The 19,640-nt window shown below is 43.8% G+C and overlaps 1 protein-coding gene across 3 annotated transcripts in view; it reads left to right on the top strand.

The window, feature by feature from the left end:
- Positions 1–19,640, top strand: part of LOC115182231 (protein kinase C beta type) — a 94,528-nt gene that overhangs the window by 71,239 nt on the left and 3,649 nt on the right. For 2 of the 3 annotated variants that reach the window (XM_029743854.1, XM_029743855.1), the window contains exons 12-16: positions 54–116; positions 6,766–6,904; positions 7,194–7,274; positions 7,385–7,492; positions 7,578–7,718. In XM_029743854.1, the coding sequence (XP_029599714.1) occupies positions 54–116; positions 6,766–6,904; positions 7,194–7,274; positions 7,385–7,492; positions 7,578–7,718 (532 nt within the window). Of the gene's footprint in view, positions 1–53; positions 117–6,765; positions 6,905–7,193; positions 7,275–7,384; positions 7,493–7,577; positions 7,719–14,639; positions 15,029–19,640 lie in introns of those variants that run through there. The other variant, XM_029743857.1, reaches the window with a different exon arrangement.

Raw genomic sequence — 19,640 nt, 5'->3', positions numbered from 1 at the left:
ACGCACGCACTCCTGTGCCTGGTCTAACTCAGGGTGTGTGTGTGTGTGTGTAGTTTCTATGCAGCAGAGATCTCCATCGGCCTCCTCTTCCTCCATTCCAAAGGCATCGTTTACCGGTGAGTGACTGTTTTACTTCATTTTTGTTACGTGTGGTATTCCGTCTGGCCCCGCGGCCTTGTGAATGTTTGTCAGCAAGACAAAAGGAGCTGATCGTGGACTACAGGAAACAGAGGGCCGAGCATCAACCCGTTGTAGTGCAGCGTCCACATCCCTAATGGTCTATCATGGTCCAAACACACTAACACATCCCTAATGGTCTATCATGGTCCAAACACACTAACACATCCCTAATGGTCTATCATGGTCCAAACACACTAACACATCCCTAATGGTCTATCATGGTCCAAACACACTAACACATCCCTAATAGTCTATCATGGTCCAAACACACGAACACATCCCTAATGGTCTATCATGGTCCAAACACACTAACACATCCCTAATGGTCTATCATGGTCCAAACACACTAACACATCCCAAATGGTCTATCATGGTCCAAACACACTAACACATCCCTAATGGTCTATCATGGTCCAAACACACTAACACATCCCTAATGGTCTATCATGGTCCAAACACACTAACACATCCCAAATGGTCTATCATGGTCCAAACACACTAACACATCCCTAATGGTCTATCATGGTCCAAACACACTAACACATCCCTAATGGTCTATCATGGTCCAAACACACTAACACATCCCTAATGGTCTATCATGGTCCAAACACACTAACACATCCCTAATGGTCTATCATGGTCCAAACACACTAACACATCCCTAATGGTCTATCATGGTCCAAACACACTAACACATCCCTAATGGTCTATCATGGTCCAAACACACTAACACATCCCTAATGGTCTATCATGGTCCAAACACACTAACACAGTCGTGAAATGGGCACGAGAACACCGCTTCCCCCTCAGGATACTGAAAAGATTTGTCATGGGCCCTCAGATCCGCAGCAGTCTAAGGCACTGCATCTCGGGGCTAGAGGCGTCACTACAGACCCTGAATCGATTCCAGGCTGTATAACAACTGGCCGTGATTGGGAGTCCCATAGGGCGGCGCACAATTGGCCCAGCGTCGTCCGTGTTTGGCCGGGGTAGGCCGTCATTGTAAATAATAGTTTGTTCTTAACTGACTTGCCTAGTTACATATTACCTCAACAACCTCATACCCCTGCACATTGACTCGGTACTTGTACTCCTTGTACATAGTCTCATTATTGTGTCACTATTTCCTTTATTTTTTTTGCAGATTTGTCTTACTTTTTAACTCTGCATTGTTGGGAAAGGGCTCGTAAGTAAGCATTTCACAGGAACAGCTGGTGCTCTCATGCATGGTTCAGTGTTGCTTGTCTCAAAGCAAGCATAGAAGGCATTTAGCTTGTCTGGTAGCCTCGCATCACTGGTGTCGTGATTTGACTTTTAACATTAATCTAAAGACTGTTATTTATCGAATCAACCTAAATATGGTTAATTGTTACCCGATTTAAATTAATCATGTAACAATTAACTCTGGCCTTACTTTTGATTCAGTACTACACAAATTGGTTTATTATTCATTTACTAGCTAACTAAATGGTAAAATAGGATAAACATGCACAAAACAGGCCCCTAGCAGACTGACAACAATGTAGCTGCTTGTTACAAAAGACATGGAAAGGGCGAGAGAGAGAGAGATAGAGACCGGAACCGGGCCGCCTTGGTAAGGCTCTGATTGTCCCAAAATGGTTCCACAAGTCTTCTTCTACTGTTGTTCTCCTCTGCGGTTGTCTGGTATCCGGTGACTTGTCGTGTAGTCCTGAACAGAACTACAGAGTTGATTCTCCTTCCATTCGCTCTTAAAAATGCCTCTTTGAAGATAGGCTAGCCAGCCGTGTCGATGATTCCCAGTGAGGTCATGAGATGGTTTGAGCAGACTAGTAGAATGGTCCCACTTAAATTTCCTTTTCTAGATTCATTACAGCTAATCAGCCGTACCAGTGATTGTCCGGGAGGTGAGTTTATCGTCTCTACCTCGTGTTGAGATTGAGTTCAAACCACTTTAAACGTGAGCTGCAGCTCTACGTCTCTCTGGTCTAATACTTTAAACGTGAGCTGCAGCTCTACGTCTCTCTGGTCTAATACTTTAAAGGTGAGCTGCAGCCCTATGTCTCTCTGGTCTGGTATGTTAATTCTTAACCCATCATTTTATACAGTTTGTACAAAAGGGGCGGTACAATCAGGCTGACACGTTCTCTGACCTCACTCAGGGGCGTGACTTGTCACTGTATAAAGTTTATGTAAAACATACCCCTCTCTTAACAGAAACACTTTCATCATTGTTCATATTTCATGCACAACGCATAGGATGGACACATCACTCATGTAGTGGATAGACTTTCCAAGTTACAGTATTTCCTTTATAACATTTTTAATGACATCACAAAATAACAACCTAAATGACATTAGTGTTCTATAGATCGCCTCTGACCGTTCCCCGCATTCTATGTTAGAAATATTGTTCCTGTATTTGCTTTAAAAGGTGTTAGAGTTTTAGCGGGAAAAGTATTCTTGAAATAAAGCACATTCCTTGGCTGAATTTGTAGAGGGAGACCTGAATCTTCTCTCCTTGATTTACACCCGAGCGTGAGTTGTTAACCCCCACCAGTTCCACCCTCTGTGGGTGAGAGTGGGTCTGGTTGAAGTTATTCATTGCAAACCTGATCTGACCTTTTTGGATCCTCACAGGACTGGGCAGCTTGCAGCTAGGTTTCCCTTTTAATCCGTAATAGTTTGCAAGTCCTGAAAAATCCGTCGAGCGTCAGAGCCTGCCTAGTAGGATTTGATCTTAGTCCTGTAGTGACGCTTTGCTTGTTTGATGGCTCGTCAGAGGTCGTAGCGGGATTTCTTATCAGGATTAATATCCCTCTCCTTGAAACCGGCAGCTTTAGCCTTTAGCCTTTAGCTCAGTGCGGATGTTGCCTGTAATCCATGGCTTCTGAATGAACCATTACATAATGGTTACATAATGCTTCATTCATTTACATAATGATTACATAATGGTTACATAATGGTTCATTCATTTACATAATGGTTACATAATGGTTCATTCATTTACATAATGGTTACCTGGAGGAAAATGGGGGGAGGGTCTTGCTTTTTCAATTTCAGCCTAGGGGATGGTTTAATATTTGTCATTTGTAATTGATGAAATGTCAATTTTTTTCTCAGTTTTTCTAGAATTAGTTGCTTATTAGGCTGTATATATTGATTGGTGATGGGTCGTTCGCGAACGAACAGCTGTTTTTGAACATCTCTTTTTTTGTGAACATTGGGAACCAAATTGCATCGGTGAAAGAGCCGTTCATTTGGTTCCTCATTTGAACACTGCTGCTACTGCTTTTTGATCTGAAAACAATGTGTTAGACTTAGAGGGTGAATCCTGCAGAATGATTCTCTGAAGAGGGTGAATCCTGCAGAATGATTCTCTGAAGAGGGTGAATCCTGCAGAATGATTCTCTGAAGAGGGTGAATCCTGCAGAATGATTCTCTGAAGAGGGTGAATCCTGCAGAATGATTCTCTGAAGAGGGTGAATCATGCAGAATGATTCTCTGAAGAGGGTGAATCCTGCAGAATGATTCTCTGAAGAGGGTGAATCCTGCAGAATGATTCTCTGAAGAGGGTGAATCCTGCAGAATGATTCTCTGAAGAGGGTGAATCCTGCAGAATGATTCTCTGAAGAGGGTGAATCCTGCAGAATGATTCTCTGAAGAGGGTGAATCATGCAGAATGATTCTCTGAAGAGGGTGAATCCTGCAGAATGATTCTCTGAAGAGGGTGAATCCTGCAGAATGATTCTCTGAAGAGGGTGAATCATGCAGAATGATTCTCTGAAGAGGGTGAATCCTGCAGAATGATTCTCTGAAGAGGGTGAATCCTGCAGAATGATTCTCTGAAGAGGGTGAATCCTGCAGAATGATTCTCTGAAGAGGGTGAATCCTGCAGAATGATTCTCTGAAGAGGGTGAATCCTGCAGAATGATTCTCTGAAGAGGGTGAATCATGCAGAATGATTCTCTGAAGAGGGTGAATCCTGCAGAATGATTCTCTGAAGAGGGTGAATCCTGCAGAATGATTCTCTGAAGAGGGTGAATCATGCAGAATGATTCTCTGAAGAGGGTGAATCCTGCAGAAACAATAAATAGTGGGAAGACCGTGTCAATCTGGTCCACAATGATCTTTTTAGTGCATAAAAAATTGCAGGTGATCTAATAATTTCTCCAGGAAAAAATGTATTTGAACTCACATTTCACGATCTGACAATGATAATAGTAGCCTATCTTTTGACCTAGGAGCGCCGTCTCTGAATGTGCTTTACAGCTCATTGAGTGCGGTCTTAGTGCCAGCATCGGTTTGTGGTGGTAAACAGACAGCTACGAATAATATAGATAAACTCTCTTGGTAAATAGAATGGTCTGCAGGGATTCTAACTCAGGCAAACAAACACTCTAGGCTTTCTTAACATTAGAAATTGCACACCGGCTGTTGTTAACAAAGGGACGCAACCCTCCCCCTCTCACCTTACCCGAGTCTGCCGTCCGGTCTTGACGATGCATAGAAAAACCAGAGAGTTGTATATCCTACAAATACCTAGGTGTCTGGCTAGACTGTAAACTCTCCTTCCAGACTCATATCAAACATCTCCAATCCAAAATCAAATCTAGAATCGGCTTTCTATTTTGCAACAAAGCCTCCTTCCCTCACACTGCCAAACTTACCCTAGTAAAACTGACTATCCTACCGATCCTCGACTTCGGCGATGTCATCTACAAAATAGCTTCCAATACTCTACTCAGACTACATCCAATTTGCTATCACAGTGCCATCCGTTTTGTTACCAAAGCGCCTTATACCACCCACCACTGCGACCTGTATGCTCTAGTCGGCTGGCCCTCGCTACATATTCGTCGCCAGACCCCCTGGCTCCAGGTCATCTATAAGTCTATGCTAGGTAAAGCTCCGCCTTCTCAGCTCACTGGTCACAATAACAACACCCACCCGTAGCACGCGCTGCAGCAGGTATATCTCACTGGTCATCCCCAAAGCTAACACCTGCTTTGGCCGCCTTTCCTTCCAGTTCTCTGCTGCCAATGACTCTGGAACGAATTGCAAAAATCGCTGAAGCTGGAGACTTACATTTCCCTCACTAACTTTAAACATCGGCTATCTGAGCAGCTAACCAATCGCTGCAGCTGTACATTGTCCATCTGTAAATAGCCCACCCAATCTACCTACCTCATCCCCATATTGTTATTATTTACTTTGCTGCTCTTTTGCACACCAGTATCACTACTTACACACCATCATCTGCTCATCATCATCTGCTCATCTATCCCTCCAGTGTTAATCTGCTAAATTGTAATTACTTTGCTACTATGGCCAATTTATTGCTTTACCTCCTCAATCCATTTGCACACACTGTATATAGACTTTCTTTTTTTCTATTGTATTATTGACTGTACGCTTATTTATTCCATGTGTAACTCTGTGTTGTTGTTTTTGTCGCACTGCTTTGCTTTATCTTGGCCAGGTCGCAGTTGTAAATGAGAACATGTTCTCAACTGGCCACCTGGTTAAATAAAGGTGAAAAATAAATAAATAAATCCACGTCCCTGTTCAGCAATGACTCCGAGAAACATAAGATAGTCTTGAACGGAGCTCATCCATTGTTCTGCACGTTCGCCAACAGAGGGAAATCGCGGTCTACATTCTCGCAAGCGTAGTCTTGTCATGACGGCGCCTCGCTAGCCTCTCTTTCCCCGCCGCTTCCCGGGGATTAGGGCCTGGTCCGGGGTAAGCTAAACGTCCAGAGCTGCCAACTCGTTGAAGTAGAAATCTTCTTCATCCAAATGGAGGTTAGTAATCGCTGTTCTGATGTCCAGACGCTGTTGTCATGGAGACAGTACGTCGTTCTTAACGTGTGTTTGTGCTGACTGGTCAGATTCGGCTGTCGGACGGCCAGATTGTGAAGCGTGATTCATCACTCCATAGAATGCATTTCCGCTGCTGCAGAGTTCAATGGCGGCGAGCTTTACACCACTCCGGCCGACGCTTTTGCATTGCGCATGGTGATCTTAGGCTTGTGTGCGGCTGCTCGGCCATGAAAACCCATTTCATGAAGCTCCTGACGAACAGTTGTTGTGCTGACGTTGCTTCCAGAGGCAGTTTGGAACTCAGTAGTGAGTGTTGCAGCTGAGGACAGAATACTTTTATGCGCTTCGTGCTTCAGCACTTGGCCCGTTCTGTGAGCTGGTGTGGCCTACCACTTCGCGGCTGAGGCGTTGTTGCTCCTAGACGTTTTCACTTCGCAATAACAGCACTTACAGTTGACTGGGAAAGCTCTAGCAAGGGAGAAATTTGACAAACTGACTTGTTGGAAAGGTGGCATCCTATGACAGTGCCATGTTGAACATCACTAAGCTCTTCAGTAAGGCCATTCTACTGCCAATGTTTGTCTGTGGAGATTGAAAGGCTGTGTGCTCAACTTTATACACCTGTCAGCAACGGGTGTGGCTGAAACAACCGAATACACACATTTTGAAGGGGGTGTCCACATACTTTTGTATATATAGTGTATGTTTAATACGTATGTTTAACGTGTGTGTGTGTGTGTGTGTGTGTGTGTGTGTGTGTGTGTGTGTGTGTCTCTCCTAGGGATCTGAAGCTGGACAACGTGATGCTGGATGCAGAAGGCCACATTAAGATAGCTGACTTTGGGATGTGTAAAGAGAACATGTTAGACGGTGTCACCACCAAGACCTTCTGTGGGACCCCAGACTACATCGCTCCTGAGGTAATGGTCTCTTCTGTTCTTCATCCCCCTATCCTCTTCTTTCTCCTCTCCTCCCCCTTAGTCCTCTATCCCTCCTCCTATCTCATCCCTCTCTCCTCCGCCCCCTTAGTCCTCTATCCCTCCTCCTATCTCATCCCTCTCTCCTCCGCCCCCTTAGTCCTCTATCCCTCCTCCTATCTCATCCCTCTCTCCTCCCCCCTTAGTCCTCTATCCCTCCTCCTATCTCATCCCTCTCTCCTCCCCCCTTAGTCCTCTATCCCTCCTATCTCATCCCTCTCTCCTCCTCCAGATCATAGCGTACCAGCCCTATGGGAAGTCCGTAGACTGGTGGGCCTTTGGCGTTCTGCTGTATGAGATGCTGGCTGGACAGGTAGGGGGGTGTGGGTGTGGGTGATATTTGTCTCGGTACATAGTCTTACAGTACGTAGTGCAGAATGTCAGCGGTGTCCTCTCAGTGGTGCTCTGTGTGTCCCTCCCCAGCCTCCGTTTGATGGTGAGGATGAGGATGAGTTGTTTCAGTCCATCATGGAGCATCACGTCTCCTACCCCAAGTCTATGTCCAAGGAGGCTGTCGCCATCTGCAAAGGGGTGAGTATACACACTTACACTCCCTGTCTCTCTCTCTCTCTCTCTCACTGACACACACACTCTGACCTCTGACCCCTGTCTCTAGTTGATGACTAAGCACCCAGGGAAGCGTCTGGGCTGTGGTCCAGAGGGGGAGAGGGATATAAAGGAACATGCCTTCTTCCGTTACATAGACTGGGACAAACTGGAGAACAAGGAAGTCCAGCCGCCCTTCAAACCCAAAGCTGTGAGTCTAACCTATATAACCTATCTCTCTCTCTCTCTCGCTCTGTATATATTGATATATATAGCCCTCTATACCCTCATTATAACTACCTACTATCCCTTCAAACCCAAAACTGTAGAATAGATCCACTGGATCTCTAAGTTGTAGAATAGATCCACTGGATCTCTAAGTTGTAGAATAGATCCACTGGATCTCTAAGTTGTAGAATAGATCCACTGGATCTCTAAGTTGTAGAATAGATCCACTGGATCTCTAAGTTGTAGAATAGATCCACTGGATCTCTAAGTTGTAAAATAACTCCACTGGATCTCTAAGCTGTAGAATAGATCCACTGGATCTCTAAGCTGTAGAATAGATCCACTGGATCTCTAAGTTGTGGACCTATAGAATATTCTTGATCCACTAGATCTGGTAAAAACAGGTACTTTTTCCAAATGTTATGTAACAGCCTGAATTTAAATTGGATTCATTTGAGATTTTGTGTCACTGGCCTTTACACAATACCCCATTATGTCAAAGTGAAATGATGTTTTTAGATTTATTTTTTTACATTTTGAAAAATTAAAACCTAACATGTCTTGAGTCAATAAGTATTTAACCCCTTTGTTATGTCAAGCCTAAAGAAGTTCAGGAGTGAAAATGTGCGTAAAATAGTAAATTGCATGGACTCTGTGTGCAATAATAGTGTTTAACGTGATTTTTGAATGACTACCTCATCTCCGTACCCCACACATACAATTATCTGTAAGGTCCCTCAGTCGAGCAGTGATTTTCAAACAAAGATTCGAACAAAAAGACCAGGGAGGTTGTCCAATGCATCGCAAAGAAGGCCATCTATTGGTAGATGGGTAAAAAAAAAAAAGAGACATTGAATATCCCTTTTGAGCATGGTGAAGTTATTAATTACACTTTAAATGGTGTATCAATACACCCAGTCACTACAAAGATACAGGCGTCCTTACTAACTCAGTTGCCGCAGAGGAAGGACACTGCTCAGGGATTTCACCATGAGGCCAATGGTGACTTTAAAATGGCTACAGAGTTTAATGGCTGTGATAGGAGAAAACTGAGGATGGATCAACAACATTGTAGTTACTCCACAATACAAATCTAAATGACAGAGTGAAAAGAAGGAAGGCTGTACAGAATAAAAATATTCCAAAGTATGCATCCTGTTTGCAACAAGGTACTAAAGTAAAACTGCAAAAAAAATGGCAAAGAAATTAACTTCATGTCCTGAATACAAAACGTATGAATAGAAAGTGTTATGTTTTGAGAAAATCCAACACAACACATCACTGAGTACCACTCTTCATATTTTCAATCATGATGGTGGCTGCATCATGTTATGGGTATGTTTATCATCGTTAAGGACTGGGGAGTTTTTTAGGATAAAAATATACAGAATAGAGCTAAGCACAGGGAAAATCCTAGAGGAAAATCTGGTTCAGTCTGCTTTCCAACAGACACTGGGAGACAAATTCACCTTTCAGCAGGACAATAACCTAAAACACAAGGCCAAATCTAAACTGGAGTTGCTTACCAAGACAACATTGAATGTCCCTGAGTGGCCTAGTTACAGTTTTGACTTAAATTGGCTTGAAAATCTATGGCAAGACTTGACCATGTCTGTCTAGTAATGATCAGCAACCAACTTGGCAGTGCTTGGATAATTTTTTAAGTATAATGTGCAAATGTTGCACAATCCAGGTGTGCAAAGCTCTTAGAGACTTACCCAGAAAGACTCACAGCTGTAATCGCTGCCAAAGGTGATTCTAACATGTATTGACTCAGGGGGTTAAATACTTACCTGATCAAGAAATAGATTTGTTTTATTTTTCATACATTTTTTTACAAATGTTAAAATTTTTCTTCCACTTTGACATTTCAGAGTATTTTGTGTAGATTGTTGATTAAAACAATGACAATTAAATCCCTTTTAATCCACTTTGTAACACAACAAAATGTAGGAAAAAGTCAAGCCCTGCCCACAAACCTCAAATATCATCTGCCATTAGTCTGAGCCAACAGATGCCAATGTCTCTCATTGAGGGGATTCCATTAATCTGACCCAGGCTCCAGGGTAGGTGTCTCATTGAGGGGATTCCATTAATCTGACCCGGTCTCCAGGGTAGGTGTCTCATTGAGGGGATTCCATTAATCTGACCCAGGCTCCAGGGTAGGTGTCTCATTGAGGGGATTCCATTAATCTGACCCAGTCTCCAGGGTAGGCGTCTCATTGAGGGGATTCCATTAATCTGACCCGGTCTCCAGGGTAGGTGTGTTTTGCACCGGGTGAAAGTGAATTGCATTAGTTTAGGAACTGGGCTGCTTCCCGGGTGTGAACCAGGTTCCCCGTTCAAAGCCCAGGACGAAGTCGGCTCAAAACATAAGTGCCGAAATTAAACACGTGGAGGGATGAGTAGGATTGTGTGTTTTTCAAAAGGGATTGTTTTCTGATTAAAACGCTTCATGTGCCTTCCTAATGAAAACTAGTTTGAAAATTCGAACATATATATTTGGTGGAAAAGAGGTGTTGTATGTTTCTGGTCGATGTACCATGATGCCTTGTTGACAACATGACCGGGCGGTGTAGATTACTGTTCTGTTAGAGAAGGCTGCTCCTCCCTCACCGCCTGGTCACATCACAGGTCTCAGCCGGTGTCCCACGGCTCAGCATAATTCAACCCACTGGTTTGCGTTGTCACTAGGTCACAGGATGCTGAGGCTTCATTGGCTCATTTGAACCAATAAAAGTCCAAGAATGTCCGGTCCGAATTGTGATTGGTTGGCTGATTTTATTATCCAATCCAATATTCTCATTCTTACGTCACTAGTCCATTCATCCAATGACCAGCTTTTACCCCTTGAGTTTCTGTTATTTGTTTTTCCCTCCAGGGTCGTGTTAAGTTGGCATGAAATGAATCAGCACAACACTGGTGGAAAAAATATAGATTTCTATTCTGTTGTGGATGAGGACCGGATGACTCTCCATCCATCTACATTATATTTCTATTCTGTTGTGGATGAGGACCGGATGACTCTCCATCCATCTACATTATATTTCTATTCTGTTGTGGATGAGGACCGGATGACTCTCCGTCCATCTACATTATATTTATATTCTGTTGTGGATGAGGACCTGATGACTCTCCATCCATCTACATTATATTTCTATTCTGTTGTGGATGAGGACCGGATGACTCTCCGTCCATCTGCTTCATTATATTTCTATTCTGTTGTGGATGAGGACCTGATGACTCTCCATCCATCTACATTATATTTCTATTCTGTTGTGGATGAGGACCGGATGACTCTCCGTCCCTCTGCTTCATTATATTTCTATTCTGTTGTGGATGAGGACCGGATGACTCTCCGTCCATCTACATTATATTTCTATTCTGTTGTGGATGAGGACCGGATGACTCTCCATCCATCTACATTATATTTCTATTCTGTTGTGGATGAGGACCGGATGACTCTCCATCCATCTACATTATATTTCTATTCTGTTGTGGATGAGGACCGGATGACTCTCCATCCATCTACATTATATTTATATTCTGTTGTGGATGAGGACCTGATGACTCTCCATCCATCTACATTATATTTCTATTCTGTTGTGGATGAGGACCGGATGACTCTCCGTCCATCTACTCCATTATATTTCTATTCTGTTGTGGATGAGGACCGGATGACTCTCCATCCATCTACATTATATTTCTATTCTGTTGTGGATGAGGACCGGATGACTCTCCATCCATCTACATTATATTTATATTCTGTTGTGGATGAGGACCTGATGACTCTCCATCCATCTACATTATATTTCTATTCTGTTGTGGATGAGGACCGGATGACTCTCCGTCCATCTACTCCATTATATTTCTATTCTGTTGTGGATGAGGACCGGATGACTCTCCATCTGCTTCATTATATTTCTATTCTGTTGTGGATGAGGACCGGATGACTCTCCATCCATCTACATTATATTTCTATTCTGTTGTGGATGAGGACCGGATGACTCTCCGTCCATCTGCTTCATTATATTTCTATTCTGTTGTGGATGAGGACCTGATGACTCTCCATCCATCTACATTATATTTCTATTCTGTTGTGGATGAGGACCGGATGACTCTCCGTCCCTCTGCTTCATTATATTTCTATTCTGTTGTGGATGAGGACCGGATGACTCTCCGTCCATCTACATTATATTTCTATTCTGTTGTGGATGAGGACCGGATGACTCTCCATCCATCTACATTATATTTCTATTCTGTTGTGGATGAGGACCGGATGACTCTCCATCCATCTACATTATATTTCTATTCTGTTGTGGATGAGGACCGGATGACTCTCCATCCATCTACATTATATTTATATTCTGTTGTGGATGAGGACCTGATGACTCTCCATCCATCTACATTATATTTCTATTCTGTTGTGGATGAGGACCGGATGACTCTCCGTCCATCTACTCCATTATATTTCTATTCTGTTGTGGATGAGGACCGGATGACTCTCCATCCATCTACATTATATTTCTATTCTGTTGTGGATGAGGACCGGATGACTCTCCATCCATCTACATTATATTTATATTCTGTTGTGGATGAGGACCTGATGACTCTCCATCCATCTACATTATATTTCTATTCTGTTGTGGATGAGGACCGGATGACTCTCCGTCCATCTACTCCATTATATTTCTATTCTGTTGTGGATGAGGACCGGATGACTCTCCATCCATCTACATTATATTTCTATTCTGTTGTGGATGAGGACCTGATGACTCTCCATCCATCTACTTCATTATATTTCTATTCTGTTGTGGATGAGGACCGGATGACTCTCCGTCCATCTACTTCATTATATTTCTATTCTGTTGTGGATGAGGACCTGATGACTCTCCGTCCATCTGCTTCATTATATTTCTATTCTGTTGTGGATGAGGACCGGATGACTCTCCGTCCATCTACTTCATTATATTTCTATTCTGTTGTGGATGAGGACCGGATGACTCTCCGTCCATCTGCTTCATTATATTTCTATTCTGTTGTGGATGAGGACCGGATGATTCTCCGTCCATCTACATTATATTTATATTCTGTTGTGGATGAGGACCTGATGACTCTCCATCCCTCTACATTATATTTCTATTCTGTTGTGGATGAGGACCGGATGACTCTCCGTCCATCTACTTCATTATATTTCTATTCTGTTGTGGATGAGGACCGGATGACTCTCCGTCCATCTGCTTCATTATATTTCTATTCTGTTGTGGATGAGGACCGGATGATTCTCCGTCCATCTACATTATATTTATATTCTGTTGTGGATGAGGACCTGATGACTCTCCATCCCTCTACATTATATTTCTATTCTGTTGTGGATGAGGACCTGATGACTCTCCGTCCATCTACATTATATTTCTATTCTGTTGTGGATGAGGACCTGATGACTCTCCGTCCATCTACATTATATTTCTATTCTGTTGTGGATGAGGACCTGATGACTCTCCGTCCATCTGCTTCATTATATTTATATTCTGTTGTGGATGAGGACCGGATGACTCTCCGTCCATCTGCTTCATTATATTTCTATTCTGTTGTGGATGAGGACCGGATGACTCTCCGTCCATCTACTCCATTATATTTCTATTCTGTTGTGGATGAGGACCGGATGACTCTCCGTCCATCTACATTATATTTCTATTCTGTTGTGGATGAGGACCTGATGACTCTCCGTCCATCTACATTATATTTCTATTCTGTTGTGGATGAGGACCGGATGACTCTCCGTCCCTCTACTCCATTATATTTCTATTCTGTTGTGGATGAGGACCTGATGACTCTCCATCCCTCTACATTATATTTCTATTCTGTTGTGGATGAGGACCGGATGACTCTCCGTCCATCTGCTTCATTATATTTCTATTCTGTTGTGGATGAGGACCGGATGACTCTCCGTCCCTCTGCTTCATTATATTTCTATTCTGTTGTGGATGAGGACCTGATGACTCTCCGTCCATCTACTTCATTATATTTCTATTCTGTTGTGGATGAGGACCTGATGACTCTCCGTCCATCTGCTTCATTATATTTCTATTCTGTTGTGGATGAGGACCTGATGACTCTCCGTCCCTCTGCTTCATTATATTTCTATTCTGTTGTGGATGAGGACCTGATGACTCTCCGTCCATCTGCTTCATTATATTTCTATTCTGTTGTGGATGAGGACCTGATGACTCTCCGTCCATCTGCTTCATTATATTTCTATTCTGTTGTGGATGAGGACCTGATGACTCTCCGTCCATCTACTTCATTATATTTCTATTCTGTTGTGGATGAGGACCGGATGACTCTCCGTCCATCTGCTTCATTATATTTCTATTCTGTTGTGGATGAGGACCGGATGACTCTCCGTCCATCTGCTTCATTATATTTCTATTCTGTTGTGGATGAGGACCGGATGACTCTCCGTCCATCTACTTCATTATATTTCTATTCTGTTGTGGATGAGGACCGGATGACTCTCCGTCCATCTACTTCATTATATTTCTATTCTGTTGTGGATGAGGACCGGATGACTCTCCGTCCATCTACTTCATTATATTTCTATTCTGTTGTGGATGAGGACCGGATGACTCTCCGTCCATCTGCTTCATTATATTTCTATTCTGTTGTGGATGAGGACCGGATGACTCTCCGTCCATCTGCTTCATTATATTTCTATTCTGTTGTGGATGAGGACCGGATGACTCTCCGTCCATCTACTTCATTATATTTCTATTCTGTTGTGGATGAGGACCGGATGACTCTCCGTCCATCTACTCCATTATATTTCTATTCTGTTTCTCCTCTACTTTGTGTTTTTATTTCCTTCATCCATCCATCCCTCTTCTCTCTCCCTCCTCCACAGTGTGGTCGCGATGCAGAGAACTTTGACCGTTTCTTTACACGCCACCCCCCCGTCTTGACCCCCCCTGACCAGGAGGTCATCATGAACCTGGACCAGGAGGAGTTCCAGGGATTCTCATTTGTTAACCCAGAGTACCCCGACATGGACTGACCAATCACGGCGCTGCATTAGCTCCATGATCCTGCCCCTCTTCCAGATCTCATATCATTTCATTACCAGGATATGGTTTAGGAGCAAGGGTGTGTCCCAATTATCTCTCCTCCCTCTTGAGTGTGCACTTGTCCACTACTCCGAGTGGTCTAAGGCAGTCTAAGGCACTGCATCTCAGTGCAAGAAGCATCACTACAGTGCCTGGTTCGAATCCAGGTTGTATCACATCCGGCCATAATTGGGAGTCCCATAGGGCGGCGCACAATTGGCCCAGCGTCGTCCGGGTTTGGCCGGGGGGTAGGCCGTCATTGTAAATAAGAATTTGTTCTTAACTGACTTGCCTACCGTAATTTCCGGACTATTAAGCGCACCTGAATATAAGCCGCACCCACTGAATTAAAAAATATATATTATTTTGAACATAAATAAGCCGCACATGTCTATAAGCCGCAGGTGCCTACCGGTACATTGAAAAAAATTAACTTTACACAGGCTTTAACGAAACACGGCTTGTAACAAAAATAAATAGGCTTTAACGAAACACGGCTTGTAACAAAAATAAATAGGCTTTAACAAAACACGGCTTGTAACAAAAAATAAAAAATTTGCAGTAAGCTTTAGTTGTCTTTTTGCACTGAGTCAATTCCTCACGCTGCTGTTTCCAACGTCTTATCATCGACTCATTAAGACCAAGCTCCCGTGCAGCAGCTCTATTTCCTTTTCCAACAGCCAGATCAATCGCCTTCAACTTGGAGAAATGCATATGATGCAGCTTTCGTGTCTTTGTCATGATGATGGTGACAAAATGACTACCGTAATCAGAATGATGGGAAGTTTGAGAGCGCTCCATTTAATCTAAACAGGAAACAAAAAAGTTGTTTGACCTTAACCCGTTCGGCAATTTCATTGGTCTAATGAAAGCTTCATGCCGCCAAAAAACTGAACACGTCACAGAATGTTTTTTTTTTTTGAGAAAAAAAATGTGAAAGCAGGAAAAACCCGTCATTGTTTAAGCCGCGATGTTCAAAACGTGGGAAAAAAGTTGCGGCTTATAGTCCGGAATTTACGGTAGTTAAATAAATACAATTAAAAAAACACACAAATGTAAAAACATTGTATTGGTGTAAACCTGGAGTAGAGTTTCCATTTACCACTCATTTCCTTTCAAGTGAACAAGTGCATACTTTGGGAGGAAGGAGAGAGAATTGGGACATAGCCTTGTCCCTACCCATATCTACTGTTCAAACCCTAACTTAAACACAGATCTAGGATCAGGTTCCCCATGCCCCAGTCTTAACCTGAACCATTATGGAGATCTGACCTCTGATCAGCGGTTAAAGACAACTTCTACTCAACAGAACAGAAGGACCCATGTGTATGAAATCCTATAAATGCTGAATCAATCGATTTTAAAGAATCGATAATCAAATCAATCAGTTACATTCCACCATCAACCAATCAAATGACCTCCCACTGATCTGGGACCAATATTGACCGACTGATCGAACTGATCGACTTTCTACTATTAATGATCAATCAGGGTATTGTTTTTGTATTGATTAGGGATTTCCTGTTTAGGGATTTACTGTCAGAATACTATAACTGTTATGACGTGTTAGCATCATGTTGTTACAGGGAGGGATGCTGAATATACGTAGCCTCCTTGGTACTGTCACCACCACCACTGTCACGGCTCCTCTCCTTGTTCGGGCGGCGCTCGGCAGTCGCCGGTCTTCTAACCATCGTCGATCCACTTTTCATTTTCCATGTGTTTTGTCTTGTTTTTCCACACACCTGGTTTCAATTCCCTCATTTACTCGTTGTGTATTTAACCCTCTGTTCCCCCCATGTCTTGGTGAGGGATTGTGTAGCGGGGTGCGTAATTGGCGGCAGAGAAGTCAGGCGCAGGAGAGCAGAACTGGGTAATAACCAGAGATTTATTAAGCAAAACCAACGGCATCCAGCACAACAAGATAAATGGGCACAAAGATAACCCGTCGTGCGCTCACGGGGAACGTGCACAAGCACTACAATAAGCAATCCCACACAAAGACATGGGGGGAACAGAGGGTTAAATACACAACGAGTAAATGAGGGAATTGAAACCAGGTGTGTGGAAAAAAAGGACAAAACAAATGGAAAATGCAAAGTGGATCGACGATGGTTAGAAGACCGGCGACGCCGAGCGCCGCCCGAACAAGGAGAGGAGCCGACTTCGGCGGAAGTCGTGACAACCACCACCTCACACACCATGTTACGTTACTGTAAAAGTGTGCCAAAGCAGAGTCAGAGTTCAGGGTCCAGTGTCCTCCATTACAGGAAGACACACTGCAGCCATTTTGTGCCACAGAGCCCAACAACCACACCTCAGAATAGCATTCACTGCAACTGGAAACACACAGACACACCAGGGTTCATCTCCAATAGTCTGTCAACCCAGTCCAACCACCCATCTCTAGATATCGCTCTGAGACCAGGGCCCATTCCCTCTATAGTGACCTGCTATTGACCAGGGCCCATTCCCTCTATAGTGACCTGCTATTGACCAGGGCCCATTCCCTCTATAGTGTCCTGCTATTGACCAGGGAGGGCCCATTCCCTCTATAGTGACCTGCTATTGACCAGGGCCCATTCCCTCTATAGTGACCTGCTATTGACCAGGGCCCATTCCCTCTATAATGACCTGCTATTGACCAGGGAGGGCCCATTCCCTCTATAGTGACCTGCTATTGACCAGGGCCCATTCCCTCTATAGTGTCCTGCTATTGACCAGGGAGGGCCCATTCCCTCTATAGTGACCTGCTATTGACCAGGGCCCTGGCCCAGTAGAAAGTAGTGCACTGCATAGGGAATAGGGTGCGATTTCAGACACTGTCTAGGATTATCTGACCACTGCCAAACAGGGATGTTGTAGTTGATACTTCACCAGGGAGGTTAGTTAGTACTAGTTTAGTTAACCAGGGGAGTTAGTTAGTACTAGTTTAGTTAACCAGGGGGGTTAGTTAGTTCTTGGTTACTTAACCAGGGGGGTTAGTTAGTACTAGGTTAGTTAACTGGTTATTAGTACCAGGGGGCTGGGAGGTGTTCTGTAACTGTTTAAAGAGAGATCTGATTATATTAACAAGCAGTTAAATGTGTCAAACAGTAAAATACTGGAAAGAGATTTTTTTTCTTGTGTCAAGAGTGACTGGGTATGATGAGGATGATGATGATGAGGAGGATTACAATGAGGATGATGATGATGATGACAATGAGGATGATGATGAGGATGAGGATGATGATGACAATGAGGATGATAATGAGGATGATGATGATAATGAGGATGATGAGGATGATGAGGGTGACAATGAGGATGATGATGAGGATGGTGACAATGATGAGGATGATAATGAGGATGATGACAATGATGAGGATGATAATGAGGATGATGACAATGATGAGTATGATAATGAGGATAATGATGATGGCTGAATCTTGTTTTGTGTGTCTGCTGAGCTAAAGGCTATAGTCCTTATCTGATCTTGGGGAGTTAACTCAAGTGTCTACTGTCTTACAGGAAACTTACAGAGATTTGTAAAGATGTAGGGAGATGGTGTGTGTCGTTGATCTTGTAAGTGTAAATCTGTCTTCTGATTGGATGATAATATAATATAACTCAACTCACCTCCTCGTGCCTAACGTCTCAACCAGCATACTGCTCTCTGTCTCATTACACACACACACACACACACACACACACACACACACACACACACACACACACACACACACACACACACACACACACACCTTAATTGAAGTGCATTGAGGAGCAGACAGTCTGCTAGTCCATATAGAACCCCCTTGAGGAACAGACTGTCTACTAGTCCATATAGAACCCCCTGAGGAACAGACTGTCTACTAGTCCATATAGAACCCCCCTGAGGAACAGAATGTCTACTAGTCCATATAGAACCCCCTTGAGGAACAGAATGTCTACTAGTCCATATAGAACCCCCCTGAGGAACAGACAGTCTGCTAGTCCATATAGAACCCCCTTGAGGAACAGACTGTCTGCTAGTCCATATAGAACCCCCTTGAGGAACAGACAGTCTGCTAGTCCATATAGAACCCCCTTGAGGAACAGACTGTCTACTAGTCCATATAGAACCCCCTTGAGGAACAGACAGTCTGCTAGTCCATATAGAACCCCCTTGAGGAACAGACAGTCTGCTAGTCCATATAGAACCCCCTTGAGGAGCAGACAGTCTACTAGTCCATATAGAACCCCCTTGAGGAACAGACAGTCTGCTAGTCCATATAGAACCCCCTTGAGGAACAGACAGTCTGCTAGTCCATATAGAACCCCCTTGAGGAACAGACAGTCTGCTAGTCCATATAGAACCCCCTTGAGGAGCAGACAGTCTACTAGTCCATATAGAAACCCCTTGAGGAGCAGACAGTCTGCTAGTCCATATAGAACCCCCTTGAGGAGCAGACTGTCTGCTAGTCCATATAGAACCCCCTTGAGGAGCAGACAGTCTACTAGTCCATATAGAACCCCCTTGAGGAGCAGACAGTCTGCTAGTCCATATAGAACCCCCTTGAGGAGCACCCCTGGGAGACCAGGGGCTAGAGTTTGGACCTTTGCCCCGGCTGGTCCACTGGATATGGGGCTGCTGGGTGGGCAGGGCCCCCTGGGGCTGAGGGGCCTAGAGGAGAGATGGAGATGGAGAGCAGAAGGTAGGAAATAAACGAGTGTTCCTGGAAACTATCTCTCTCTTCTCTCCGTTCCTCTCTTCCTGAGGCTTTCTGTATGTCCTTCTATAGCTCTCTCACTCTGCCGGTCTGTAACACCCTCTCTCTGCCAGT

The sequence above is a fragment of the Salmo trutta genome, unplaced genomic scaffold, assembly GCF_901001165.1.
Source record: "Salmo trutta unplaced genomic scaffold, fSalTru1.1, whole genome shotgun sequence".
Taxonomy (NCBI): Eukaryota; Metazoa; Chordata; class Actinopteri; order Salmoniformes; family Salmonidae; genus Salmo; species Salmo trutta.
The sequence above is the reverse complement of the archived record's forward strand: the minus strand, read 5'-3'. Positions and strand labels throughout refer to the sequence as shown.